This window comes from Monodon monoceros, unplaced genomic scaffold, assembly GCF_005190385.1.
Source record: "Monodon monoceros isolate NGI ecotype Baffin Bay Population unplaced genomic scaffold, NGI_Narwhal_1 Super_Scaffold_4, whole genome shotgun sequence".
Classification (NCBI taxonomy): Eukaryota; Metazoa; Chordata; class Mammalia; order Artiodactyla; family Monodontidae; genus Monodon; species Monodon monoceros.
The window spans coordinates 1,743,734-1,771,355 of record NW_021703781.1 but is presented as its reverse complement, the minus strand read 5'-3'; the positions used below and the strand labels follow the sequence as shown (position 1 = coordinate 1,771,355).

At 50.9% G+C, this 27,622-nt stretch overlaps 1 protein-coding gene across 3 annotated transcripts in view; it reads left to right on the top strand.

Annotated features, from left to right (window-relative positions):
- The window catches only part of CUNH1orf198 (chromosome unknown C1orf198 homolog), a 33,764-nt gene extending 6,854 nt beyond the window's left edge, over positions 1 to 26,910 (top strand). The window contains exons 2-4 of one of the 3 annotated variants that reach the window (XM_029245712.1): positions 5,619 to 5,669; positions 20,937 to 21,449; positions 24,054 to 26,910. In XM_029245712.1, the coding sequence (XP_029101545.1) occupies positions 5,619 to 5,669; positions 20,937 to 21,449; positions 24,054 to 24,110 (621 nt within the window). In that variant the 3' untranslated portion in view covers positions 24,111 to 26,910. Of the gene's footprint in view, positions 1 to 5,618; positions 5,670 to 20,936; positions 22,295 to 24,053 lie in introns of those variants that run through there. The other 2 variants (XM_029245710.1, XM_029245711.1) reach the window with 2 other exon arrangements.
- Positions 26,911 to 27,622: the final 712 nt, after the last annotated feature.

Here is a 27,622-nt window from a genome sequence, read left to right as displayed (position 1 = left end):
TTTTTTTTTGAATTTTATTTCATTTTATTTTTTACACAGCAGGTTCTTATTAGTTATCTGTTACAAATCTGTTACAAATTAATGTATACATGTCAATCCCGATCTCCCAGTTCATCCTCCCCCTACCCCGCCTGCCCCCCCTCCTTTTCCTGCTTCGTGTCCATACGTTTGTTCTCTACATCTGTGTCTCTATTTCTGCCTTGCAAACCGGTTCATCTGTACCATTTTCCTAGATTCCACATATATGCGTTAATATACGATATTTGTTTTTCTCTTTCTGACTTACTTCACTCTGTATGACAGACTCTAGGTCCACCCATGTCTCTACAAATGACCCAATTTCGTTCCTTTTTATGGCTGAGTAATATTCCATTGTATATATGTACCACATCTTCTTTATCCATTCGTCTGTCGATGGGCATTTAGGTTGTTTCCATGACCTGGCTATTGTAAATAGTGCTGAAATGAACACTGGGGTGCATGTGTCTTTTTGAGTTATGGCTTTCTCTGGGTATATGCCCAGTACATTTCTTACTTTTAAGCCAAGATGCCACTGTCTATCAACCAGAAACTCGCCTCATTTATGGACTTCAGGAGGACAGTGACAGTATATGGTTCCAGTGAGCACTGTTTCTGAATCACTCAAGAAAAATCAGATATATTTCTGGGGAGCTTAATGGTTGGGATTCTAACTCTTAGAGACTCAGCCCTCTAGGTGGCAGGAGAAATTTAACAAACAGTGCACCATATTCTGACTACCACCTAAGAGTGTTTATTGTTTATGGTTACATACTAAGGGCATGATTAGAAACGCTGTTGCAGTAGTTTTATGTAATCTTTGAACTCTGGGAAGAATGAAATGAAAGCGGCCTTTAAACGTGATTTGCTGGGCCCTTGCTGTGTATTAGGAGACCGTTTGTGTGCCTTGGTTGACTATACTGATAGGCAGAACGTGATTCTGCCTGCTCCAAAGTTGGGTGGGTGAGAGCCAGCCCAGAAATCCTTGGGCTCCTCGTGACGGAAGCCTGAACCCTGGTTGGTTTAGTAGAAGTCCTTATTTGGGGATGATGAGAGTCACCTAGCAGTATTCATTGAGGCCACCTTGGCAGGTGGGGTGGCCTGGGAAGACAGAGGTGGGTCCCTGAGCCTGGGAGGTCGGCAAGTGCAGCCTGTGTGGCCAAGTGTCCCCAGTGTGAAGAGGCAGTCAGGTGTCCTGTGGAGGACTGAAGTAGGTAAGCTGCCCAAGGGGAACGGCTGCCTTAGAATTACCTAGGGAGTTGTTGGTTTTCTAAAACTAAGTCAGATGGGACCCACAGATTCTGCCTATTAAAACAGCACTCTAGATGATTCTTTTTTTTTTTTTTAATGTGGGAGTCTTGTCCTTCTAAATGAACTTGTTAATTCATTTGGTGGAATCTTTTTTTTAATTAATTAATTTATTTTTGGCTGCGTTGGGTCTTCGTTGCTGCACACAGGCTTTCTCTGGTTGCAGCGAGCGGGGGCTACTCTTCGTTGTGCACGGGCTCCTCCCTGCGGTGGTTTCCTCTTGTTGCGGAGCACGGGCTCTAGGCATGCGTGCTAGTAGTTGTGGCACACGGACTCAGTAGTTGTGGCTCGCGGGCTCTAGAGCACAGGCTCAGTAGTTGTGGCGCACGGGCTTAGTTGCTCCGCAGCATGTGGGATCTTCCCGGACCAGGGCTCGAACCCGCGTCCCCTGCATTGGCAGGCGGCTTCTTAACCACTGCGCCACCCTGGAAGTCCCTAGGTGATTCTGATTTACAGCCAGACCTAGAACCTCTAGGCTAGGGATGCTCTTCAGAGAGTCTTGAGTCTGGTGCCTGTGAATGGCGCCAGCGTGGACCCAAGACCAGTAAGGACCCAGGAGATGGTCATCCCCTCTGGCTACCTGGGACAGGTATGCCAGAGAGAGGGCATCTGCAGGAAGGTGCAGTTTGTTCAGGTTGCAGAATGGTCCCTAGCCTGTCCCTCAGAGAGGCCCAGAGTGGAAGCGAGACTTTCAGAGCGCTGCAGGGGTCTCAGAAGCGGTTCTTTTGACTGTTGCAGGAAAGGTGCCGCTCCCTGTCTGCGGGCTGCTAGCGGCCTGGCTTTGTGTAGGGGGAGCTCAGAGCTGCTCTGTGACGCCCGTGCTCCTTGCCCCACTTGCTCAGGCTGACCTATGGCCGCACTAAGGGACACCCGCTGTGGACAGTGCCACTTACAGGTGCTGTCCACCTCACAAACTTGAGACACGATGAAATTCACCGGCCCCAAAATTGGAAAGAAAGTTATAAAAGAATAAATGTCCCATTAGTCTCCAACTTCATGAAGAAGAAAGGCTAATATTTATAACATTTCACGTTTGAAATGAATTCTAAGTCCAGAATTTTTCATTTTAGAATAATTTTGGAACAGTCCTGACTTTTACAGAGTAATCAACCAATTATAGATGAGTTACTTGTCACCACATAATTTCTAAAGCAAAATTACCAAAATCCTTAAAAAATTTAAGAGCAGCAGTTACATTTAGTGTAGAATGTAGTGAATTTCAGTGTGTCTGATATTGGTTGCAGCTTGTGGTGTGTTCGGGAATGTTTAACATCTGGCTCCAGGGCAGTGAGGGGAGCAGCCCTGATGTGGAGCACGTGCTGGTTGCCATGGAGATGCTCCCCCAGGGGCTGTCCAAGCCCCCAGGTAGCTCACTGCATCAGAGCCGGTCAGGGAGGTGCGGTGACCCTGTTGTGTGGTGTTATAGATGCACTTTCCATCTTGCAGGGGCAACAGATGTAAGTAACCTCAAGAGCACAGATAATAGCAAGAGGGACTAAAGTCATTAGGAAACGATGTTTTTAGCATTTGTTACCTTTGTCAGGTTTTTTTTGGGGGGGGAGGGGACACTTTTTTGAAGAATAGATTTTAATTTTTGGAGCAGTCTTAGGTTCCCAGCAAAAGTGAGTAGAAAGTACAGATTTCTGAACTACCGCCTACTGTCACACATGTGCACCCTCTGCTACTACCAACACGCCCACCAGAGTGGAAGATTTGTTACAATGGATGAACCTACACAGCATTGCTGCCCAACATCCATAGTTTCCACTGGGGTTTACTCTTGCTGTGGTATATTCTGTGGGTTTTGAGAAAAGCATCCATCATTACCGCGCGGTACAGAGTATTTTCACTGTCCTGAAAATCCTCTGTGCTCTGCCTACTCAGCCCTTCTGTTCAACCCTGGTAGCCACTGATCTTTTTATTGTGTCCATAGTTTTACCTGTTCCAGGATGTCATATAGTTGGAATCATATAATATATATAGCCTTTTCAGATTCTTTTATTGTGGTACAATATTCAGAACATAAAATTGACCGTGCTAACCACTTTTAGGTGTACAGTCAGTACGTTCACCGTGTTGTACAGCCACCACCACTCTCCACTTCTACAACTTTGCAATCCTGATGCCGTTTTGCATCCAACTGCCTGGAAAGCCTGTGCTTGCCCCCAACGCTCTTTGTGGCTGGAGTGTGCAGCCAGTGGCTGACATCAGAGCTTCAATCACATTTTTGTTTGGCATGTTTATTTTTGTTAAGTGCTTTATTATTTTTTTTTTTATGAGCTCAGAATTGCAGAAATCTAAGGAATTTGCCCCTTGACTCCGTTTCTTGCTGGAATAAACAAAAGATTATTGACTTGACACCAAGCTGGGGAGAAATCACAGTGCACCCCTCTGTCTGCAGCCCCCTTGGAATTTCAGCCTGTCTGGGCTGCAGCCACTGGAGCCTGCTGGCTCACCAAGCTCCAGGCTACATCTTTTTTCCTCAGTCTTGCACTCATTCATCTTCCAAAGCCAAAAACCTTCTTACTGTGTTCTTTGCAGATTTCAAAGGGACTCAAGCTGCATAATTAACATTCAGAGGATCGATCATATCACATGAAAAAGGGTGTTCAGCTCCGGTGTGTCCTGCTTTTGGTCAGTGGTCCTGTCCCCTTCTCTGCCTCTGCCCGCCCACTGAATCTCCACACGCCTCCTCTGTCCCCTGAGGTGGCCACTGGGCTTGTCCCGCCCCCCCCCCCCACCCCCCCCCCCCCCCCCCTCCCCCCCGGGGGGCCCCCGGGGTTTGCCCCCCCCCCCCCCCCCCCCCGGCCACCTCCCCATAGAGGGAGCACATTTACCAGTTGGTTTCCCTTTGCCCTTTTCCAAAGGTCCAAATCTAGAACAAAGGGAACATACATTCCATCAGCCTCCTTTATTTTTCCCATGTGAAAACAAAGTCCTTCTTGTTTTATTGCTTCTAAGAGGAACTTAGAGGGTCCTGAGATCACAGAATTTTAAGGACTTTCAGGTCATTGAGCTCAACTGCGCTCTTCTCCCACGCCCTGACCACACACACAGAGACCTGGATGCAGGAGCCCCCTCAGCCGAGACTTGTTAACTCACATTTCTACTTTTGGAGGGACGCAGTTTTAAGTTAAGGAGTACACTTGGACTTAACTGAGGTTCCCAATGGGAGCGTAGTGGCCCATGTTCCCTCTCATTTCTAAAGTTTTGCCCGACAGCCAGGAGTGAATAGGAGACATAGCTTAGAGGCCAAGGCTGGGGATGGAGTTGGTACTGAAGGAAGTGGACCCTCTGCAGAACTCCAGGAGGGGGAGGGGAGCCAGGTAACCTAGCTCTGGGGCTAGGGAGTGCCTCTGGGTGCGAAGACATCATGTACCTGGGGTGCTTTATGCAAGGACAGTCTCAGTTCAAAATATTTTATGCCATTTTCAGTCTGTATCGCCCAGGATGTCCCAGTTTTTGGTTCAGAAAATAAGATTCCTCAGCAGAAGCTGGGCACACGTGAGACATTTGCTAGTATAGGAATACAGCTGGAGAGTTGGAGGGGTGGCGTAGGAAAGGCGATCCTACAAACCTTTGTTCGGGTCAGTGGATCCAAGGTCAGACTCTCAGTGACTGTTCGAAGGGCTTCTTCTCTCCTGTTCCGCTTGTGAGGGTCTCAAGGATTTCAGAGTTTTCTCTATAATTAGGCAGCTGCATTCAGTTGGCATTTTCTTCACTGACAGGCTGGTCACTGCCTTTCAGATCTCTGGTAGGCACTTAGGGGGATGGCGGGGGGCGATGCTCAGACAGTACAGGTGTTGACTGGCAGATAATCACCCGGCCTCCTTTTCCTCTGTTACCTCATTTTATCCTCACAACAGCCCCGCAGGGGAAGCGCAGTTCTCCTTTCACAGATGAGGAAACTGAGGCTCAAAAGGCTAAGTCATCTTCCCCTGGCCGTGTGGCTAGGCGTTGGCAGGGCCGAGACCTGAGCCCGGAAGCCCTGTTTCCTTTCCCCTCGGCCTCCCTGTCATCGAGTCCGTCCTGGGGCTCCCAGGCATTCATCGAATGTCCGTTTGGCAGGGGACGGGCGTACCTGGCAGCCGCGGCCAGCAGGGTGACGGGGGAGCCAGACCAAGAAGGTCAGCACATTCTCTGCAGAGCGCGACAATTTCAGGCTTGTTTTGAGCCGGGACTTGGGATTCTTCTTGCTGAAGTTTGGTTCCCCCATGGCCTCGGGTGGTGGTTGTCTGCGCGGGGTCCCTTTGGGTTTGGATTTCAGATTTATTCTTGAATTTTTATTTCAGGACATAACTTGGCAAGATGAGCACTCTGCCCCTTTCTCCTGGGAAACGAGGGTAAGTTGGGTTAAATTTAGAACTGTTTGTCTTCTTAAAAAGCGTGGCGTCCTTAGGTATTTTCCGTTCAGCCCTTGGTGGGCTCGGACGGCCGCGGGCTGCGGGTGATGCGCCCCCTGCCGGTGGGAGAGGAGAGGTGGAGGGGCGGGGCCTGCGCCGCGTTGGGCTTGGTGATGGATGGAAGCGTGGCGGTCGGCGCGCTGGGCACGGTCGGCCCCCCTGTCCTGGGAAAAGCAGGGGCAGCCCCTCGGGGGGCTTTCTCGGCTCACACTTCTGCCCACCAGCACTCAGTGCCTTGTTGGGGGCTCCATAAGGCAAAGCTTTGAGGGAAGCTTTTCTTGGCGGGGGGACGGGCTGGTTAAGAGCTGCTTTTATTAAAGTGAAATGCGAAGGGCAGCCGAGACAGGAAGGTGGGTGGATGTGGAGACAAGACTGCAGATGCATCAGAACTGCCTGCAAGAGTCACCTCAAAGGCAGAGTCCTGAGGGAAGAAGGGAGGAGGGGAAGAGTGCCCTTGGTACCCTTTGAAACTGGAATAGCCGGTGGATACAGATGTGCAACCCAGCCTGGGTGCCTGATGCTGGTCCCCAGTCATTCGTTTATTGCTGTTAGCGTTATTGTTGCCAAAGTTGCTTAAAAGTATCAAGCTTAACGGGGCTTATCCATTTCCCCATTCTCCCTAGTTGTCCCGGTACAAGTGCATTAATAAGTAGCGCAAAATGACCAAAAGGCAGGTGTCTCAAACCCAAGGAAGAGAAGGAAAAAGACCAGGATTCTCTGAATTCTAGAACATTCTCTGCTGTGTGTTGGAGGGTCCTTTCCCTAATGGGGGTGGCCAGGACGGCTGTGTACCTGCAATAGGGCTTAGGCTTGAGGTTGGATCAGGGCTTTCAAGTCCTGACACTTGAAGGGGCTTGTTTCTTGGTTTTCCACTTGTCCCTACAGTTGCTCATCCTGGTAGAAACGGCGTCCAGGGGGCTGTAGGGAGGGTGGGTCAGAGCGGGATGCGGCAGTGGGGGGGGCTCTGCAAGCCACCTGAGAGGCCCTCAGGTAGGGGTCTGTGTCTTAAAATGAAGGATTTGATGAGGGCTCAGATGGATGAGGGCAGCCGGCGGCGTTGCCCACAGGCGGCGCGGTTGGTTAGCTGATTGATTGCCCCAAGTGACGCGAGCCGCCCTAGGATGAGGGAGCCTGTGAAAGTCGAGGGGACCCTTACGTGAGAGTTGAGAGGTGGCTTTTGCGAATACGTGGCATTAATGCAGATGGCCGTGCTCCTCCCGCAAGCACAGATTCCTGCCTTTGGGGGTCCAGAACGTCAGGTCCTAAACATCCTAAAAATAAAGATGCAAATGCCTGCATCCTGCGTGCGTGATTTTTTTTTATTTCCGTGGCAGATTAATAACCTAGGTCTGCGCAGAGGGCAGGGTGAGCGACGACGTTGTGCCTGGAATTGGAGTCTCCTTCAGGATCTGGACACTGGTTAAGGGGTGGCTGAACCAGCGAGGGTGGCTGGGAGGCAGCCAGAGAGGGTGAGGGGCAGCCTGGGATTGTAGCTTCCGAGCTCCGAGACCCACCCATAAATCCCTTGTCCAGTGACAGGGCAAAGGGAGTTGGAGGTGGCTAGAAGGGACCTCGCCACAGTGACGTTCAGCCAGGGCCATCAGTATTCCTTTTATATGGGTTCCCCAGATGGGTAACTGACAAGCACTACAGTTAAGTCCCCTACGTAGGAACCTTCAAGTTACAAACTTTCAAAGATGGGAACCATCCACGTCAGGCGTGAGGGAAACTGCAGCTTTCTCCGTCTCCTATTGCTGGCGATCCTTTAGCTCTACCGTCTCCCACCTCCTCTCCCTCCTCCAGTCAGTACCTCTTCTTGCCTGTTCACTCGATGCCAGCCCCTGGACGCCAGCTGTTGTCCTGGACTACTGTCCTTTTCAAGGGACTGTACTGTAAGACTAAACATGTTTTATTTTTTGTTTGTTTTTTATGTGTTATTTGTGGGAAAGGTATTTTAAACCTGTTACAGTACAGTACTAGATAGCCCATTGTGTTAGTTGGGTACCTACATACAACTCGTTCATATGTAGGGGCCTTACTCTAACCCTAGGCAGATGGGCAGTCTGCAGGGGGGAGTGGACAGCCTCGGGGACAGTGGCCCCGAAGGCAGCACAGATGTTACTGGACTGGGCCCCGTGTTTGATGATGTCTCAGTGATGAAGACAGAGAAGTCGAATTAGTTAAAATGCCCCGAGCCCTAAGTCCATCATGCCCCCCACGAGGATATCTACTCTCGTAAGAATTTACCTTGTTAAATGTTCCTGAGTCAGCCGTTTGTGGGATGGGATGTTTCATCTATTATTACCTTGATGCAGATGACATTCTGGGGCAAGGATGGGGCAGCACCTGGGGGGGCTGCTGAGAATGAGGCTCATTGTGGGAACAGGTGCCGGGAAAAGGTCTCCAGAACAAGGTGTGCTGACCCAGTCCAGCACGGGTCACACTCGTGCTGGTGTTAACTGTCCACAGACACCATCCAGGTCGCTTAGGAACCTGGCATAAATTGAGAAGGCTTGATAAAGTTAAGTCAATATGTATTGCTCATTTTAATTAACTTATTTGGTTTTTTTTTTTTAGTAAAAGGTATAGTCTTTGTGGCTCAGTTCTCAGTTTCATTTTTTTTTCCGTTGGAGTATAGTTACTTTACAGTGTTGGGTTAGTTTCTGCTGTACAATGAAGTGAACCAGCTGTATGTATACCTGTATCCCTTCCCTCTTGGACCTCCCTCCCACCGCGCCTCTCCCCCCATCCCACCCATCTAGGTCATCACAGAGCACGAGCTGAGCTTCCCGTGCTATACAGCAGGTTCCCACTAGCTATGTGTTTTACCCAGGGTGGTGTATTTATGTCAAACCTAATCTCCCAATTCATTTCACATTCCCTTTCAATGAGAGAACCAGCTTATTTCATGAACAGGTGGGCTGTGTCCTCACCTTTTGATTTGAGCTCTCAAAATCACACTTACGTGATTTAAAGTCAGAACTTTGTAGAGGCAAAACAGAGAGCGTTCCAGAGAGCAAAGGGCCTTACGCCTTACCCTGCTCTGTCATCAAGAGTCAGAGTTCCACCACTCGCCTCTCCCCAGCTGAAGCGCGAGTGCCCACCTCTCTGCATTGTCACGCTCTTCCTTAGGACTGAAAGACGGATGAGAACTTTGGAGAGCTGCATGCAGGAGCTGGGTTAGCCAGGGCAGGGTGGCCCTGACCTCCAGCTGCAAGGCTGGAGACTCTTTGTCATTTGATGACTCTGATGCATGGCAGGCACCTCACTCCTTCGCGGCTTGAAGCAGCCATTTCTTTGCTCTTGATTCTGGGGGTCAGTGGTCTGGGCAGAGCTCAGCCGGGCTGTTCTTCTGTGGGCCTCGCCGGGGACCGCTCATGTGTCATCTGACGGCCGATGGGAGCTGGTTGCTCTAGGGTACCTTCTCTTCTGTGTCCGGTTGGGGCCACATGTGTCCAGCAAGCTACGTGTTGGTGGAAGAGTTCCCTCGGGTGAGAGTGGAAGCCGACAGGGTCTTCCGAGGCTGAGGCTTGGGAACCAAAGTATCCCCTCTGCTTTGTTCTAATGGTCAGATCGAGGCACAGTCCAGCCCGGATGTGGGGTGAGAACGTGGACCGCAGTGGCTGATGGGCAGTTGCAGGGAATTTGTGCCATTTCAAATCAAAGACTCCGCGCTCTGACAGCCCCGACAGCGGGTCGTCTCATTTGACTGTCTATCATCCACTGGCGTTTTTTTTTTGAATTTTAAATTGTGGTAAAATACACATCCCATAAAATGTACTGTCTTAGCCGTTTGTAAGTGTGCGGGTCGGTGGCCTTAAGTGCATTCACACTGCTGTACAGCTGTCGCCACCAGCCATCTCCGGAGCTCTGTCATCTTCCCTAACTGCAACTCCGTTCCTTTTAAGCCGAAAGCCCCCTTTCCCCCTCCCCCAGCCCCTGGCAACCACCCTTCTACTTCCTGTCTCTATGACATCATTCACTGATTTTTTTCAAAAATCTGACGGACGTTGATTATCCTTCCACTCAGGGACAGACATTATGCTTAAGGCTCAAAGGTGAGTAAACACTTGCTCTCGGCAAAGATCCCAGCGTGGGGATGACGGCGCCTGGGGCAGAACTCACAAGGAGGACCACTTTAGCCACACGATCCTTCCTCCAGTCATCTTCCTTCATTCACATGACGCATATTTACATACACGTTGGTAGATACGGTCTCATGCCTTCTGCAGCTATTCACTTCAGCAGACTTTTTTTTTTTTTTTTTTGGCCGTGCTGTGCGGCATGTGGGATCTTAGTTCCCCGACCAGGGATCGAACCCGCGCCCCCTGCACTGGAAGTGCGGAGTCTTAACCGCTGGACCACCAGGGAGGTCCCCACTTCTGTAGACATTTAAGGATGGCCAACTAAGTGCCTAGCTCTTTCTCAGCTCTGACTTCTCAGCCACCAGTCGATCAGCTGAGGCCAGACCCCAGGCGATGACTGTTGAGCACAGAGCCGAGAAACTCAGGGATTTGGGATTTCTTCCCAGTTTTTGCACCTCTGTCTGGGCTCCTTCCTTTGGGCCAGCCCGTGGCCGAGGACCCCTGCAGAGACCCGCAGAGACCTGCAGAGCGTGGACGAGCTGGTGCTGTCTGTCCCTGAAAGGCGGCTCTGACCAGGAGAGGCCTCGATGCCGGGCAAGCACTGCCCGTTTCCTCAGATCCTGCTCGGTCTTCCAGCCTGCCCTCCCCTCCTGAGTTGCCTCCTGCCAAGGCCGGGCCAGGCCTGATGCCTCTGTCGCTCCGGAAGGGAGGCTCCGAGGCAGAAGTGCCCGTCCCGGTCGGGTGAGGTGCCCTTGGTCATCATCTTTCCCCTCATCCATCAGCTTGGCAGGTGTGCTGGGGGCCAGGGCACCTGCAGGGCCCCACGGCGGAGTCCTTTCTCCTGTCCTGAGGTTCCACGGGGAAAACACTCAGCACTTGGAATGCTCCAGAGAGGGGAATCGGGAGGAGAGGATGCTTCGCGCTGCCGCCCCTCTGGGCTGGGGGGTTTACAGGAGACCCCTGCAGAGGCAGGTCAGGCCCTAGCGCCGGGTGGCTGGACTCTGGGGACGCCACGCCCACCGTGCTCGCCTCCCCCCAGGCAGTCTGGATTTTCCCTTTCTGTCTACCCGAGTCCTTCACCTGAGGTTTGGCTGCCTCTTTGGGGATCGTAAGTCAGCTGGGTGGGGATCAGCTCCTTGATCTCCAAGGGTCAACACAGACCACTCCTGGAGTAGGGAGGCCTCTCAGCCGCTCCTCAGGAGGAGAAGTAAGCCTGGGAGCCAGAGCGTCTCCACGGGCTGGGGTCCACACCAGGGATCTGCAGGCACGTCAAATTCTCTCACCCAGGAAGTCAGCGTCGCTGCCCCCGCCGCGGGCCAGATGCCGGGGCTCAGGGGCGGCGGTAACGGGCAGGCGGGTTGCATCGAGGAAGAGGGATTGGAGCTTGGGTCTGTGGCTAACAGGCATCTCTTGCCCACGCGGGACAGAAGGGTGTTCTGTCGGGATGTCCGTACATGGAGCGTTCCCTGGGTTCCCAGGTATGGCTCTGCCTGGCTGTCACCCCTCACCGCCAGCCCAAAGTTTCTGAGAAACGCGGGGCCGTGGAGCCCCACTGTGCTCCCATCACAGCATCGCTCCTGCTTGGGGACCCTCACGGAGACCCCCGTCTCTGCCCAGCAGTGAAGCCTCCCTCCCCCTCCCCCTGCCCCTCCCCCGTGCCATCTCTAGCTCACCTTCCTGAGATCCAGAGCAGGCCTGTGGCCCCCTGCTCTGGACCTTTCCTGGCTCTTGTAGGTGCAGTGACCTGTCAGCTCCTCAGCCCAGGGCCCAGCCTGCTGCTGTGGCCCCAAGGGTCCTTCCCGCCGGTCTCTTCTCCAGCCCCACAGCCCTGCCCCATGGTACCGACCTCATCTGCCTCGGTGCCTTGCCTAGCCCCCTGGCCCCCAGCCACCTGTGCAGGTCCCACCTGCCCCCAGACCCAGAGCAGATTCCGTTCCTGTGTTTCTCCCAGTTATTGTGACAGCCGGGCAGCTCCCACAGGACCCCGATCTGTGCTGAGCACCTTGGGGGCATTTCCTCAGCTAATCCCCACAATGCGCGCTTTGACAGATGAGGAAACAGAGGCCCAGAGTGAGGGGGTGTGAGCTAGATGTCCCAGCCCAGCGCCGTGCGCTTCACCCCTTGCCACAGCGTCTGCAACTGTCCCCCTTCTGTGTCCCCTCTGAGAAGCTCTGCGCTAGGCGGACACACGTTAATGCTCTTTGTTGGTGCGTCTTGTCCCTGCGAGACGACAGACACCTGGAGGGCAGAGGCTCCTGTCCTTCCCTTGTGGCCTTATAACCGCAGACTCCTGCACACCCACTGTCTGGTGGGTGTCTGGTGGGTTTTCCCCAGGCTCGTTGCCATGGGGCCCAACAGCTGGGCCCTATCCATCGTCTGCCCGGCTCCCTGGTGAAAATACAGGAGCGTCCTCTAGTCCCTGGGGCCTCGCGGTTAGGGGCAGGTGGTCCCCAGACCCTGTGCCCCCTGCCCCGCTGGCCTGGAGGGTCTGACACCCCCAGTCTCAGTGGCTAGGCCATGCTGTCTCTTCCCCACCGGCTTGTCATCTACTAATTTTTAGATTCTAAGAGTTTTTCGTATCTTCCCCTCTTCTTATTCCTTTTCCTCCTTTGGTGGGGGAGGTGGAGGAGGGTAAATGTTAAATGGTTTGTGAATCTATTAGGATTTGCTCCAGTAAAGCTATTGTATCTTCTGACAATGTTTCTGCAGCCTTCATCTCAGCAATTTAGACCCGCCAGAGGCCGCCAAGCCAAACAGCTAGTTTTGGTCGCCTGTACCCTCCTTTACTGAAATATTACACATTCCTCTCCAGTGAGTGGGACGTAAAAATAGACACTGGGCTCAGTTTTGGGCTTTCTGTTTTTAGAACGGACGTGGCCAGCTAAGACCCAGTTTCCCACATGGGGAGGCTGACACCCAGGCCCAGCTCAGTGCGTAGCCCTGGGGCTCCAGCCGGGGCGCCTGGGACGTAGAGGGTAGCGCCGTCAGCATCGCTGTGAGGAGGGGAGAGGGCTTCCTGAGTGCCCCTCACTGTTCCGTCTCAGCCATCTCGTGTAGGACTGCGGGCTTGAGTCCCCCTCCGGCTTGCTGTGCGAGCTGGGGGCTGCTCTTCACCTGGAGCAGCCTCCTGGGCAGCCTCCTGTCACTGGGCCCCGCTCGGCGCAGGGCACCGGGTTCCCGAGAGCTTTGTCCACACCTAGAAAAACAGACTTTTCCCAGAAATCAGAAGATTGCACGGGAACTTCCTGACTTGCTAGCGTTCATCACAGGCTCCAGACGCAGCCCCCTGCTGGGCTGTCAGGTCGCGAGGCAGGGCTGGCCTCCCCTGGTCACTGATCGGCTCCAGTGTCAGAGGGCCCCCTTGCATAGCCTCAGGGCCACGGGGGAAGGTGAGGTCAGAGACCCTGTCGGAAGCACAGGCTCTGTGGGGGGGTCCAGGGGCAACACGGTGGCTGCAGTACATCCCTGTGGGGAGTGTCTCAGCTCAGATTCCACGCCAGACACTGGGCCAGGATGGGGCTTCAGAGTCGCGCTTACTTCCGGACGCAGACACAGCCCGCGTGTCCCAGCCACGGGCACCACGCCCCCAGTGACCAGAGGAAGGCGGGGAGGGGCCAGCGCCCGGAGGGGATCCAGTGGGAGTACTGCTGACCCCCCCAGGAAGCTTAGATGCCTCTGACCAAGCAGAACAGGAGCAGAGCCCAGTAGCCTGCGTTTACTGAGCACTTACTATGTGCCGGGCCTCGTTCTAAAACAACAGCCCAGGGAGTAAGAATACTTCGATTTTACTAGAGAAGAAAAGAGTCCAGGCTCAGGCTGGGTCGTTGGTGGGTTTGCCCTTTACCGAGAGGAGCTGGCTTGGGGAAGAAGGTAGCTGTGGCTTCGGGCCAGTGAGCAGGAGACACCTCTGAAGGGGACCTGGGGCTTAGGGCACCTCCCGGGAGAAAGCACGGGAGGGAGCAGAGGCGCCAGGCTGAGCCCTGGTCTGGGAGGGAAGGGGGCGGCCCAGGGAGGGTGGAGTCACTGAGCAAAAAGCAATGAAAGCTCTCCTAAAGCACAGAGGGAGCTGCAGTGCAGGTGCCACTTCTGTGTGACCTGGACAACAGCGCGTCTTTGAAAATGACCAGGAACCCCTCTTCACCATGTCCTGGTCCAGTTTTGCTGGCGTTCTGGGGTCTTGGAGCCAAGTAAGATGAACTCTGGTCAGGAAAAAGGACCCTTTGCCCCTCTTCTTCTTTCTTTGCCCGCCCCTTCCCAACAGGCACGTGTTTTAAACACAAACCTCAAACCTTTGCCCTTTGGGGTGAGGAGTGGGAAAGAAAGAGACCCTCCAGTGCAGCTGATCAAGGAGGACTTCTTCTTAAAAGTGGGTTATAGTCATATTTTATTTGCAGAATGGAAAACAACAAATGCCTGGGCAAAAAGGCTCAGAAGCTGACACACTAGAACGTTTTTTCTTCTGTAAGTTCTTGTTTTCCCCATTTTCACCCCGGGCGCCCCAAACCAAGTAGCCATCCCCGTCAGCCTGGCCCTCTCTTCTACCAAGACGTCACCCTCCCTGAGGGGCTCTCACGAGGGCTCCGGTAGCCCAAGGAGCCCTGAAAGCCTCCGTGGTTCTGTTGCAGGTTGTCACTCCAGCCAGCTAAGTGCTGCGCGGTGCCCTGATCGAGGACCTGAAGCAGTCCTGGAACCACTGTGGCTGACTTCTCTCCCCAGCATCCCTGGCTCGGCCCAGTGTGGTCCTGTGCCTAGACTCATGTTCAGCCCAGCTTTCCGGGAGCTTCTCCCCACTGGAGAGATGGCTGATCCTAAAAGAGCCTAGTGTTTGACGAACCACTCAAAGTGTTTTCTTTACCCCGCAATTTCCCGATCAATCTCAACTCTGTTCTCTCAGGCTCAGTCCCCACTTCCAAGCTATTTCTAGCACTTTGCTTATTTAAAGAACTCATCATCTCTGTGCCCACATTCTCCCTGTATTTTATTGTGGAGTTTGGAAATATGCAGAGTATTGAGAATGACTCACTCAGAAACAGCCCTTTAAAAATCAGATTAGGTCACTGACATACAGAAATCCTGCCACGTATGGGGATCGCTGGTGTTCACATGGACATCGTCCCTGGCGGCCACTGGCTTTTTAGATGTGGTGTGATGCCCAGCACAGCTGCAGGCCTCGGAATCACTTGCTCCAGATTGAAATCCCAGCTGCTCTTAATGGACTAGTGACCTAGGACAATTCACTCATTTGCTCCAGACCTCCATTTTCTCCATTGTAGAATAAAAACTTTTTAGGAGAAAAGCCCAACAACAAAGAAAACTGTGCCTGGTGCACTGGATGTGCTCAGAGTCTGCATTTGTTCTGAGCTCCAGCACCTGAGCTTTGGTGGTTTTTTTTTTTTTAATGTCTAGATTAAAAAAAAATTCTTCTTATTGAAGTGTAGTTGATTTACAGTGTTGTGCCATCTCTGCTGCTCAGCAGTGACTCAGTTACACACGTACAGACGTTCTTGTTTCATATTCTTTTCCATTATGGCTTATCACAGGATGTTCAATATAGTTCCCTGTGCTGTGATCTTGTTGTTTATCCATCCTGTATGTAATAGTTTACATCTGCTAACCCCAAACTCCCAGTCTATCCCTCTCCCTCCCCACTGGCAACCACAAGTCTGTCCTCTACGTCTGTGAGTCTGTTTCTGTTTTGTAGATAGGTTCATCTGTGCCACATTTTAGAGTCCACATAGAAGTGATGTCATATGATATTTGTCTTCCTCTTTCTGACTTACTTCAGTTAGTATAATAATCCCTAGTTGCATCCATGTTGCTGCAAATGGCATTTTTTCATTCTTTTTTTATGGCTGAGTAGTATTCCATTGTTTATATGTACCACATCTTTATCCATTCATCTGTCAATGGACATTTAGGTTGTTTCCTAAACATGTTTCCATGTTTTGGCTGTTGTGAACAGTGCTGCCGTGAACATACGGGTGCATGTTTCTTTTTGAAGTATAGTTTTGTCCGGGTATATTCCCAGGAGTGGGATTGCTGGATCATATGGCAATTCTATTTTTAGTTTTCTGAGGAACCTCCATACTGTTTTCCATAGTGGCTGGACCAACTTACATTCTCACCAACAGTGTAGGAGGGTTCCCTTTTCTCCACATCGTCTCCAGCATTTGTTATTTGTAGACTTTTTAGTGATGACCATTCTGACCGGTGTGAGGTGGTACCACTTTGTAGTTCTGATTTGCATTTCTCTAATAACTAGTGATGTTGAGCATCTTTTCATGTGCCTACTGGCCACCTATATGTCTTCTTTGGAGAAATGTTTGTTAAGGTCTTCTGCCCATTTTTGGATTGGGTTATTTGTTTTTTTGTTGTTGAGTTGTATGAGTTGTTTGTATGTTTTGGAGATTAAGCCCTTGTTGGTTGCATCATTTGCAAATATTTTCTCCCATTCTGTAGGTTGCCTTTTCGGGTTTTTTTTTTATGGTTTTCTTTGCTGCACAAAAGCTTGTAAGTTTGACTAGGTCCCATTTGTTTACTTTTGTTTTTATTTCTGTTGCCTTGGGAGACCAACCTAAGGAAACATTGGTACGATTTATGTCAGAGAATGTTTTGCCTGTGTTCTCTTCTAGGAGTTTTATGGTGTCTTGTCTTATGTTTAAGTCTTTAAGCCATTTTGAGTTTATTTTTGTGTATGGTGTGAGGGTGTGTTCGAACGTCATTGATTTACATGCGGCTGTCCAACTTTCCCAACACCACTTGCTGAAGAGGCTGTCTTTTTCCCATTTTATATTCTTGCCTCCTTTGTTGAAGATCAATTGACTGTAGGTGTGTGGGTTTATTTCTGGGTTCTTTATTCTGTTCCATTTATCCGTATGCCTGTTTTTGTAGTGATACCACACGGTTTTGATTACTGTAGCTTTGTAGTATTGTCTGAAGTCTAGGAGAGTTATGCCTCCTGCTTTGTTTTTTATTTTTTCCTCAGGATTGCTCTAGCAATTCTGCGTCTTTTATGGTTCCATATACATTTTTGCGTTATTTGTTCTAGTTGTGTGAAAAATGTCATGGGTAATTTGATAGGGATTGCATTAAATCTGTAAATTGCTTTGGGTAGTATTGCCATTTTAGCAATGTTCATTCTTCCAGTCCAAGTGCATGGGATATATTTCCATTTCTTTGAATCCTCTTTTATTTCCTTTATTAATGTTTTATAGTTCTCAGTGTATAAATCGCCTCCTTGGTCGGGTTTATTCCTAGGTTTTTTTTTTCTTTTTGGTGTAATTTTAAAAAGCTTTTTTTTTGTTTGGTTGGGTTTTTTTACATTCCCTTTCTGACATTTCACTGTTAGTGTAAAGGAATGCAACTGATTTCTGAACGTTAATCTTGTATCTTGCTACTTTGCTGCATTCATTTATTAGATCTAGTAGTTTTTGTGTGGAGTCCTTAGGGTTTTCTATATATAGTATCATGTCATCTGCATATAGTAACAATTTTACTTCTTCCCTTTCAACTTGGATACCTTTTATTTCTTTTTCTTGTCTGATTGCTGCTAGGACTTCCAATTCTATGTTAAAGAGAAGTGGAGAGAGTAGACATCCTTGTCTTGTTCCAGGTTTTAGTGGGAAGGCTTTCAGCTTTTCACTGTTGAGTATTGTATTGGCTGTGGGTTTGTCATAAATAGCTTTTATTATGTTGAGATATGTTCCCTCTATTCCCACTTTGGTAAGAGTTTTTAATCATGAATGAATGTTGAATTTTGTCAAATGCTTTTTCTGCATCTATTGAGATGATCATGTAGTTTTGGACTTTTCTTTTGTTAATGTGGTGTGCGTTGATTGATTTGCGTATGTTGAACCATCCTTGTGAACCTGGGATGAATCCCACTTGGTTGTGGTGTGTGATCTTTTTTATGTGTTGTTGGATTTGGTTTGCTAATATTTTGTTGAGAATTTTTGCATCTATATTCATGAAATATATTGTCCTGTAATTTTCTTTTTTAGTGGTGTCTTTGTCTGGTTTTGGTATCCGGGTGATGGTGGCTTCATAGAATGTCTTTGGGAGTGTTCCCTCCTCTTCAATCTTTTGGAAGAATTTGAGAAGAATCAGTATAAATTCTTCTTTGTATGTTTGGTAGAATTCATCTGTGAAGCCATCTGGTCCTGGACTTTTGTTTGTAGGAATTTTTTTTATTACAGATTCTACTTCACTTCTAGTGATCAGTCTGTTCAAATTATCTATTTCTTCTTGATTCAATTTTGGTAGTCTGTAAGTTTCTAGAAAGTTGTCCATTTCTTCTAGGTTGTCAAATTTGTTGGCATGTAATTGTTCATAGTATTCTCTTATGGTTTTTTTGTATTTCTGCAGTAACAGTTGAGATTTCTCCTTTTTCATTTCTTATTTTATTTGGGTTCTTTCTCTTTTCTTCTTGGTGAGCCTGGCTAGAGGTTTGTCAATTTTGTTTACCCTTTCAAAGAACCAGCTCTTGGTTTTGTTAATTTTTTCTATTTTTTTTTACCTCTGTTTTGTTTTTTGTTTTTTTTTCCGGTACGCGGGCCTCTCACTGTTGTGGCCCCTCCCGTTGCGGAGCACAGGCTCCGGACATGCAGGCTTAGCGGCCATGGCTCACGGGCCTAGCCGCTCTGCGGCATGTGGGATCTTCCTGGACCGGGGCACGAACCTGTGTCCCCTGCATCGGCAGGCGGACTCTCAACCACTGCGCCACCAGGGAAGCCCCTAACCTCTGTTTTATTTATTTCCTCCCTGATATTTATTATTTCCTTCCTTCTGCTGACTTTAGGTTTTTGTTCTTCTTTTTCTAATCCTTTTAGGTGATAGGTTAGTTTGTTTACTTGAGATTTGTCTTGTTTTCTGATGAAGGCCCAGTCCCCTCCCCAGGGTCTGACCCCCGAAGCCTGAGCCTCAGCACCCAGCCCCCATCTGTTCCAGCAGTGGAGCAGACAAGCGCCTCAGGCTGGGGAGTGCTGGTCTGCACAGACCCTCTGTGCAGGTCTCTCTCCGCTTTGCCCTCTGCACACCTGTTGCTGTGCTATGCTTTGAGGCTCTGCATGGGCTTTGATGTTTTTTCTTGGGTTCTATTTCTTATAACCCTGAGCTTCAAGGCAGCCTGTGCTTGTGTTTGGAGCTGGAGTTCCTTGTGGCCTCATCATCTTGAGGAGAGACCTGTGGCCATCAGAATCTGGGCTTTTAGGAAAAGTCTCAGCCAGAGAGAAGTGAAGGCGTATGCATTAAAGTAATAGAGAACCATGTTAGCACAGTTTTAAATTATACTCAGTGACAACACGGAAGCAGTGGCTGCAGTTGCTACTCTGATATATAGCTGGCAGCATTAGAAATCAGGGCAGCCCCTGGCAAACAAATTTGGTATGCACCCAAAACCATAATAAAAGAAAGGTTTAAACCTGTTGTAGTTTGCTACTTCACTTCTGGAAATCTGTCTGAAGAAATTAACTCCAAATGGGGGAGAGCTGTATACATGAAGATGTTCTGGCAGCCTCAGTTATAACAACAGAAATTAAAAGCAGCAAACTGATAAAAAGAAAATGGGAAAGTAGATGGTGGGACAGCCACTCAATGAAATATCTTGTGCCCATTCAAACTAATGATTACAAAGACAACATAACACCATTGATGACGCTTCTGGTTAAGTGAAGAAACGATACCCAAAATTATATGCATAACAGAACTGCAAGGTCATAAAATACGTATCTGAGAAAGATTACACGAAACTACACAAACTAATAGAGATTATGGGAAGAGGGAAAGGTTATGAATGATTTTTTTCTAATTCCTCAAATTTTAGTATGTAGTTTTAATACTTTTATTTTTAAAAGAAGAAGAGGAAGGGAATGTATGAGGGAGCAGAAGTGGAGAGGAAGAGAAGAATGTTCCAGTTTAATTTGAGAGATGCCTGAGGCAGCAGATTGCTTACTCTGCAGGACTTGGGGACGCCACCCTCCAGGGTGCTCCACTGTAAGGAGGCGTTAGGCTTCTGCTCAGTGGTTTGTTGGTCAGGACAGCTCAGCCCTACCACTTTTAGAGGTCACAGTGGTTAGCAGCATCAGATCAAGGAAAGTGTTTCTGGGGCACTTGGATGTGGGGTGTGGACCCTGTCCTGCCCTCGGGGGTTCCCCACCTAACAGGGCCAGGACAAGCTGAGAGCAGCAGGGTAGCACCGAGGAGATCACGGGAGAGGAAGACTGTCTTGTCAGCTCGGGCAGCTGTGACAGATACCGCAGACTGGGGGCATCCAGTAACAGACGTCTGCTTCTCACAGTTCTGGGGCTGGGAGTCCGAGATCACGGTGCCAGCAGGGTTGGTCCTGGGGAGACCCTCTTCCTGATTTGCAGACAGCCGCCTTCTCACTGTGTCCTTACATGGTGCAGAAAGAGAGCATCTCTCGGGGCACTAATCCTGTCCTGGGGGCTCCACCCTCATGACCTCACCTAAACCTCCTAAAGGCCCTGCCTCCAAATACTAACTTCGGGAGTTAGACCTTCAACATGTGAATTTGGGGCACACAAACATGCAGTGTGTAGCGGGCGTGCAGGCGGAGTGTGGGATGGAGGCGTGGGAGGGGGATCACATCTTTGCAGCCGCACACAGGCCTGCCCTTGACTTTCTTGGTTTAGTCCAGGGAAGCAGGGTCTGGCTGCTGGTTTTTCCTTCACCCTTGCTGGCTGCCATCGGTCAGGAAGGCAGGGGCCCGTGAGGTGGGGACTTGGTTCTGGGTTTTGACCCTCACTGCTGTGCTGTCGTGCTGACTGTGCACCCTTCCTTGTCACCCCCAGGGGGGCAGTCACCCTCCTCAGGAAGGGGCGGGAGTCCCTCCTGAAGAGGCGGGTGGGTGATCTGCCCACCAAGCAGAGGCCTTAGTCGCCAGTCAGATTCAGGAGTCCGAGCTGTTCGTAGCCTCCAGTGTGACAGGATGTGACGGCTCTCAAAGCTTGTGCCGTGTTTCAGGGCTGTGATGGCGGACAGGCAGTGCCAGCAAATGGACAGCAGGCGGCGCTGTTGCTACTGGGGGGACGTGTGAGCCGGCACACCTGTCCCGTTGACCGCATGTGTCGCTCTCTTCTTTCCCTCCCTCCCCGCATCCCGCTAGAGTCAGATGGAGTTCAGCGTGTCCTTCTTGTCCATCCAAGAGCCGAGCTGCAGCACTTCCACCGAGCCCAGGCCGCTGTCCAAAGCTCCTCAGGGCGCGCAGGCCCTCCGACCCTCCCAGGGCAGCAAGTCCTCCAGCCTGGATGCTCTGGGTCCTGCCGCCCGGAAGGAAGAGGAAGCGTCCTTCTGGAAGATCAATGCAGAGCGGTCCCGGGGGGAGGGCCCTGAGGCCGAGTTCCAGTCGCTGACCCCCAGCCAGATCAAGTCTATGGAGAAAGGGGAAAAGGTCTTGCCTGTCTGTTACCGGCAGGATCCCGCCCCGAAGGCCAGGGAGGCCAAGGTGGAAAAGTCCAGCAGCCTGCGCCAGGAGCAGTGGGTCCTGCCCAGCATCAGCGTGGAGCGAGAGAGACCCCAGCCCGCCCAGGCCTGCAGCAGCCCGCTGAGCGAAGCCGCCGCCTCCGAGCCTGTGGGGGACACGGAGGGTGCTCTGTTCTCGGAACCCGTGCCTGTACAGGTGGGTACCTTGCTTCAGGCCAGGGGCTCCTTCCTCCCGAGTGACCAGGGCCACCTCACGTGGGTGGGCGGACCACAGATGCCCCCATTTTCTCCTTCCTCTGCCATCCCTCGGAGGACTTCTGGGTTCAGGTCTGCTGGGTTGTCGCTCAGCTTGGCGACCAACATATAGGCAGGAGACGTGTTCCGTGAAGCCGTCTGGTGCCGTGACCTGTTTGCCTGTTCCGTGGTTGTGTCCCAGATGCCCACCACCCTTCCCCAGTTGTGTGAGGGCAGGTACGGAAGGGACGCAGGGGGCAGTGAGCAGAGGACTCGAGGGGGAAGGCGGCAGTGTGGGTGGGTTTTGGATGCCAGCTCCACGCAGGGGCCTGGGAGGCTGGGCTGCAGTGTCGGTGAGGAAGGGACCCGCAGATGTCCCGAGGGACATGGGGGAAGTGGCTGGGACCCCAAGCCTCTGCCAGGAGAGCAGCCGTGCTTGTTTGGGGACCACGGGAGACTTGCTTCAGGAATGATGGGCTGCTTCTCGTTTCCACGCAAAACAGGGTTAGGTGTCCAGGGAGGAGTCCTAAAGAAAGGACTTCTTTCTGGGAACAGAGGGAAAGGAAGAGAAAGATGTGAGAGATTCACTGGCTGCAGTGCCGTGTGTCGTGAAGAAAGGGCCCTACAAGAGAATAGGCAGCGTGGGTGGCTTCTCCATGCTTTCCCAGTTTTGTGGAGCGCCAACTGTTGTCTTTACCAGCTGTTCTGCATTGCTTGAGAAAACTCAGCAAAGGAAAGAGAAAATGTTTGGTTAAGGGTCACCCAAAACCAAAATAAATAAATAAATAGGTAGGTGTATTTCAGAGGGAGGCTGTGTTTTGTTTTGTTTTTAATAAATTTATTTATTTTATTTATTTTTGGCTGCATTGGGTCTTCGTTGCTGCGCGCGGGCTTTCTCTAGTTGGGGCGAGCAGGGGCTACTCTTCGTTGCGGTGCGCGGGCTTCTCATTGCGGTGGCTTCTCTTGTTGCGGAGCACGGGCTCTAGGCGCGCGGGCTTCAGTAGTTGCAGCACGCGGGCTCAGTAGTTGTGGCTCGTGGGCTCTAGAGCGCAGACTCAGTAGTTGTGGCTCGTGGGCTCTAGAGCGCAGGCCCAGTAGTTGTGGTGCATGGGCTTAGTTGCTCCGTGGCATGTGGGATCCTCCCAGACCAGGGATCAAACCCGTGTCCCCTGCAGTGGCAGGCGGGTTCCTAACCACTGCGCCAGCAGGGCAGCCCCTGGCTGTGGGTTTTGTTGTTGAGCTGTGGTCATCCTCTGGGTGTTTCCTGGATTGGGGTTCCAGGCACGTCCACGCCTCTCTAGGCAGATGACCTAGTCAGTTGTCCTCCCGAAGAAGGGGAGCCCTGGGATGGGAGGCCCTCTGCCTTCCATCGTCCAGCCTGTCCCTCCTTTCAGGGTCTCCCGCCGTCTTAGGCTGGCACTTTGGGCCCCTCCCTTGCCGCTCTGGTGCCCGGCTCCATCTCCGCCCTAATCTTCCTGCCTGGTGTTCTCTCTCCGACACTCCGCAGTGGGGTCTACTTCCTCCGCAGGAAGCATCTACATAAGCTACATGAGGGTCTTCACTGTAACGAGACGCAGGAAAGCGCGTGTGTGGGGTTGGGGGCTGTGAGTAGGACAGAGCACCTGAAACCCTTTGAAAGAACAGATTTATGAGTGCACAGCACAGCGTGAAGTGCGGCTGCACGTAAGACACTGGTAGGAAACCAGAAAAAGGAACGTGTGCCTGAACGCCTTTGGCTTTTCGGGCTCTGGCTCAACCTGAGAGGCGGCAAAACTGGGCCTGGGACCTGCTTCAGAGGGAGCCGTTCAGCTCTGTGGCCTCTGCGTCAGCATCTTCTGTTTGCCGGTGTGTGGAGAGCACAGGGTCAAGGCTCCCTCGCTCGGGAAGACTGCGGCCACCAGGGAAACACGCACTCGTGTTAGACCCGGGAGACGGGCCTCTCACCTCAGGCGGCTGGCGGAAGCCTGTGCAAATGTGTGTGAATTAGCGGCCTGTGCTCACAGACGGCCCTTTAAACCAACCCCATGTCTTGTGAGTGGGCAGTCTGTGACCTGAAGAATGGCCCTGGGTTAGGGAAGATCACTCCAGAACCTTCCACATCATCTGAAAAGAATAAACTTTACATCCTTTCTCCATATTTTTCACTCCCTCAACTTGGTAATTTATTTTATTTTGTTTCGTCTGTCAGTGTGTGTGTGTGTTTCATATTAGGCTCATATGAAACTTGTAACTTGTTCTCTCACTCCACAGTGACTAAATTTTAACGTGCCCATCATTCAAACATAGAAAAGCTACGTTCTTCTCCTTTTCTCTGTGGGTAGGTTCCGCAGGCTGCCCTCGGACATGCCTGGGGACGGAGCGGGTTACGTGTTGGATCCTGGCGGAGTGTGGCTTGCACTGAGCTTTATTTAACTTTCTGGTTCCCAGCACTGAGGCAAATTGAGGTCAGGGAGCCTCTGAGACGGGAGCAGACTATTTCATTTGGGTCATTTTAAATGAGGTGCTGTTTTTAGCTTATGCTAACTTAGTCTCATGCCTTATTTTGGTGTTTTTGTCCCTTCTACAGGTCAGCTCAAGTAATGTCATCTTGAAGACAGGATTTGATTTTCTGGACAATTGGTAAAATGTGTTAGACGAAACAAACCAATAATCCCAAAATGTTTTCCAAAGTGGTGTGGCGAAGGAGAAGAAGGGCAGCGTTCCCTTGTGTCTTTTGATAGTTTCTGTACACTCTTTTCTTAACCGTTTGGAAACTGGTAAATTTTGCCTTGTCCAGCTTTCCAGATTTTTCCCGTTTTGGTAAGACCAGATACCTGTGCTATTTTCAACGATTTGATTAACAGAAGTTTTACATTTGGAATTTTTAAAAACTCTTAGGAATTCAGTAAACCTTGTAAATAAAAGTTCTGTTCTAGCTCCACCCAATTTTTTCCCCCTCCTCAGAGAAAGATGTTTCTCAACCCTGTCACAAAAATCATAAAGTGATTTCCGTCTCCTCTCCTGTATCCCCTCCCTTTTAGAAATGCACGGGGCTCCTTTCAGTGGGTGGCTGTCCTCAGCAATAATGGTGCTGGGTGCTGGCTGTGCCCATGGGGAGACCTGCCCCACGTGGCGGGAGTCCTCAACGCCACGCTCCGGCTGTCCAGGCTTCCCTTGCTGAAGCCACACTTCTGCATCACGTGCCACCCTTCATTCTCACGTCATTTCCGGGAAGCAGGTTGTTGGCACGTGATGGAGGTCGTCTTTAGGCTGCCTTGGTACTTATTCAAACTATTCATCATTGTTTATTAACGAGTTGCATGTTTAGAAGTTTTGTATTAACTTTACATTATTTTGTACCTAGATGTAGCAGTTGTAGGGCTACCACTTTTCTTGGGTTTGTACCAGTTTCCCTTTGGAAGTTCTTTGCTACTTCTGGGGCCTGTTGGGTGTTTCCTGTCCTGGGCACCTGCGGGCGTTGCTGGCAGACCAGGCCCTTCTGATTAGTTGTGTTAGAACCTTCCAGCGTGAAGCTGTCAGGGGCACTGGATGTCCTTCAACCCAAGGACTGGTCAAGCTGCGTCACGGTGGACACTCCCTCAGCCCTGACCGCCAGCAGAAGCGGAGTCGAGTTTCTGCATGGCCCGAGCGGCGCCCCCTGGAGGCCTCCGTGGTCATGGCAACAGCATCTCCTGGAGGTGGACCCGGCTGCCCGCTTGACCTGTGTTCCCTGATGCTGGGGAGGGGCGTTAGGGCAGCTCCGAGGCTGCCCGGGAGGACGGGGCGGGGTAGGGCGGGCGGGGAGCCGCTACCCCGCGGCCCCGGGCGGTGCGAGCCTGCAGTGCGAGCCTGCAGTACGTGCCCGAGCGTGGTCTCCACGTTGCCTCTCACTGTGTTCTCCTCACCTGACGCCTTAATCCCTGCGAGTCCTGCCAGTGAGCACCTAGTTTCAGTATCAAAGTGTGTCTTTTTACGATGCCTTTCTGTTTCATAGGACCTTCTGAAATGATTTTTAGAATATTTTATCTGGCTCCAAGGTGAAGCACATGGCGACTTGTGTTTTCCAGGAAAGTTTCTGCCAAAGCTGTGGCCTCGCCAGCTTCTGGTTTGGTTTCTGCCAATTGCATCCTGTCCCTAAACCGCATTTGGCCCCTTGGGGTCTTGCATCTGACCTTCCTCCTTTGGTGACCGACGGTATCGTGGTGAATACATGTCCCTTCTGTACTGTTTAAGTATAGTTGAAACACTCAAGAGAAAAAAAGATTCCTAGCACGGCAATGGGGGGAAAACGAAATCCCAGCCGGGTGCCAGCCCTGCAGGTCAGCTGCTGAGCCTCGGAGCCGGGCTCGACACCTGCCCTCGCTTCCAGCTTTGAGGGCAGTGACCTTAGAACCCATGCTTGCCAGCAGGGTCCCCGTAAGAAAAAAGATGTCTAGAAGGGAGTTTGCATTCCTTGGCGTTGGTGTAGCAGGGAAGAAAGATCTGCATCCCGGGACAGTTAGCCCGAGCTGAGGTGTCTGTTCTTTCGGGAGGTGACTCTGATTTCTTTCCCACTTTCTCATAAGACCCAGTATTCCCTTCAGGTTCTCCTGGGAAAGGAGGGGCACGGGGACTTTTGAGAGCTTCCACCTTCTTTAACACCATCTGGGGTCCAGTACCCAAGAGTATTCAGTTATCTGTAACAGTGTTGAAAGTTTCGTAGAGGTACAGCCTCCTGAGATTAAATGTAAAACCACAACTTGGGAAATCCTAGAGGGAGTTCTGAAGTTGTGTTGCTTTGCTTTGCTTTCGGAAGCGCAGAAGCGTGAGAGGGAGAGGTGAAGGCCTGGAGGACACGAGCTCATGGGTCTCCATCCCGCCCGACCCTGCAGATTCTCCTCTTAAGCTCGGGCAGCCTATGCAAAGACGATTCCTTTCACTGCCCTCCTGGGAATCTACGTTTAGTGTGTCCAAGTAAAGGAAAAATTAAACTCTTATACGTTTTGCCCCCTTTTTGCCATGTATCAAGAGGGCGTTTCTAAAACCAGAAGTTTCTAGTTATCATTTTAAAAACACACACTTTTCAGTTGAAGCCTAATGTGGTTTTGCATCCCCTCCCTCTGGCCACCCTGTTGTCTGCCCCTGGGGTTCAGCTCAAGGATTCAGTGTCTTGCTTTGGGTGACCGTCATTGGAAAATCTCCACCAGGAGGCTAGAGACCAGTCTCAGTTCTTTCACCTGGGACCACCCCCCCCCCCCGCCCCCGCTGCCCCTGCCCTCTGGGTTTGGGAGTGCCACCCGCTCTGGGAACAGCAGGGTGTGGTACCCAGCCGCACCCGCCCCGTGGGTGTCACAGCAGCCTCCCTTTCTTTGATATATGTTTTCAAAAATGGAAACTTCTTACTGACTACTCATAACTTGGTTGTATTTTATATTAACAGCCTTTAATAAAGCCATTTAAAGTTTGCTCGACGTGTCTATTTGGGACCTCTGCTGGGGTCAGGAAGCCTGCTAGGATGATTGCTGTTGAACACAGAGGAGGAGAAAAGGACTCGTACTGGTGAAAGGCAGCTTGAAACCCCTTCACAAGCCCACTTTGCACAGTCCTGCCTTCGGCCCCCTGCCCGCTGGTGGGAAGCAGTGGCCGAGGTGTGCAGGCCCCCAGCAGACGAGGTGGGCTTTACCCCGGAGAGCTCTCATACAGCCTTCCGGTGACAGGGAAAGCACGGCGTGTCTTTCCAGGGCCAGCTGGCTGCATCAGGTGACTGACTCAGAAGAGCAGGTGCAATCTCCCCGAATGCTTTCACCTCCAATGTGGTTGAACCTGATTTTTCTTGGAAGACATGCAGATTTAAGCATGGCCCGTCAATCTATTCTGTTCATTAAGGTGCCGGTGGTAAGTTACCAGCTGTAGATTGATGAGAATTTTTAGATGTCAATTTTTAAAACTAATATCCCCTCAAGAAAATGGGGATTCAGGCTGTCAGACTTCTCCTGAGTTATCGTGCACAGTGGGGCCTTGCTGCCGTGGGGACCATAGATTTCTGGGTGAGCAAGTGGTTGTACTTGCTGCCTCTTTGGGCTAGGGTGATTTCAGGAATCAACTTCAGCAAGTATACAAAGACGTCTTTAATGAAAACTATAAAAAAAGAAAATAGAAGATGTAGAAGAAAAGCTG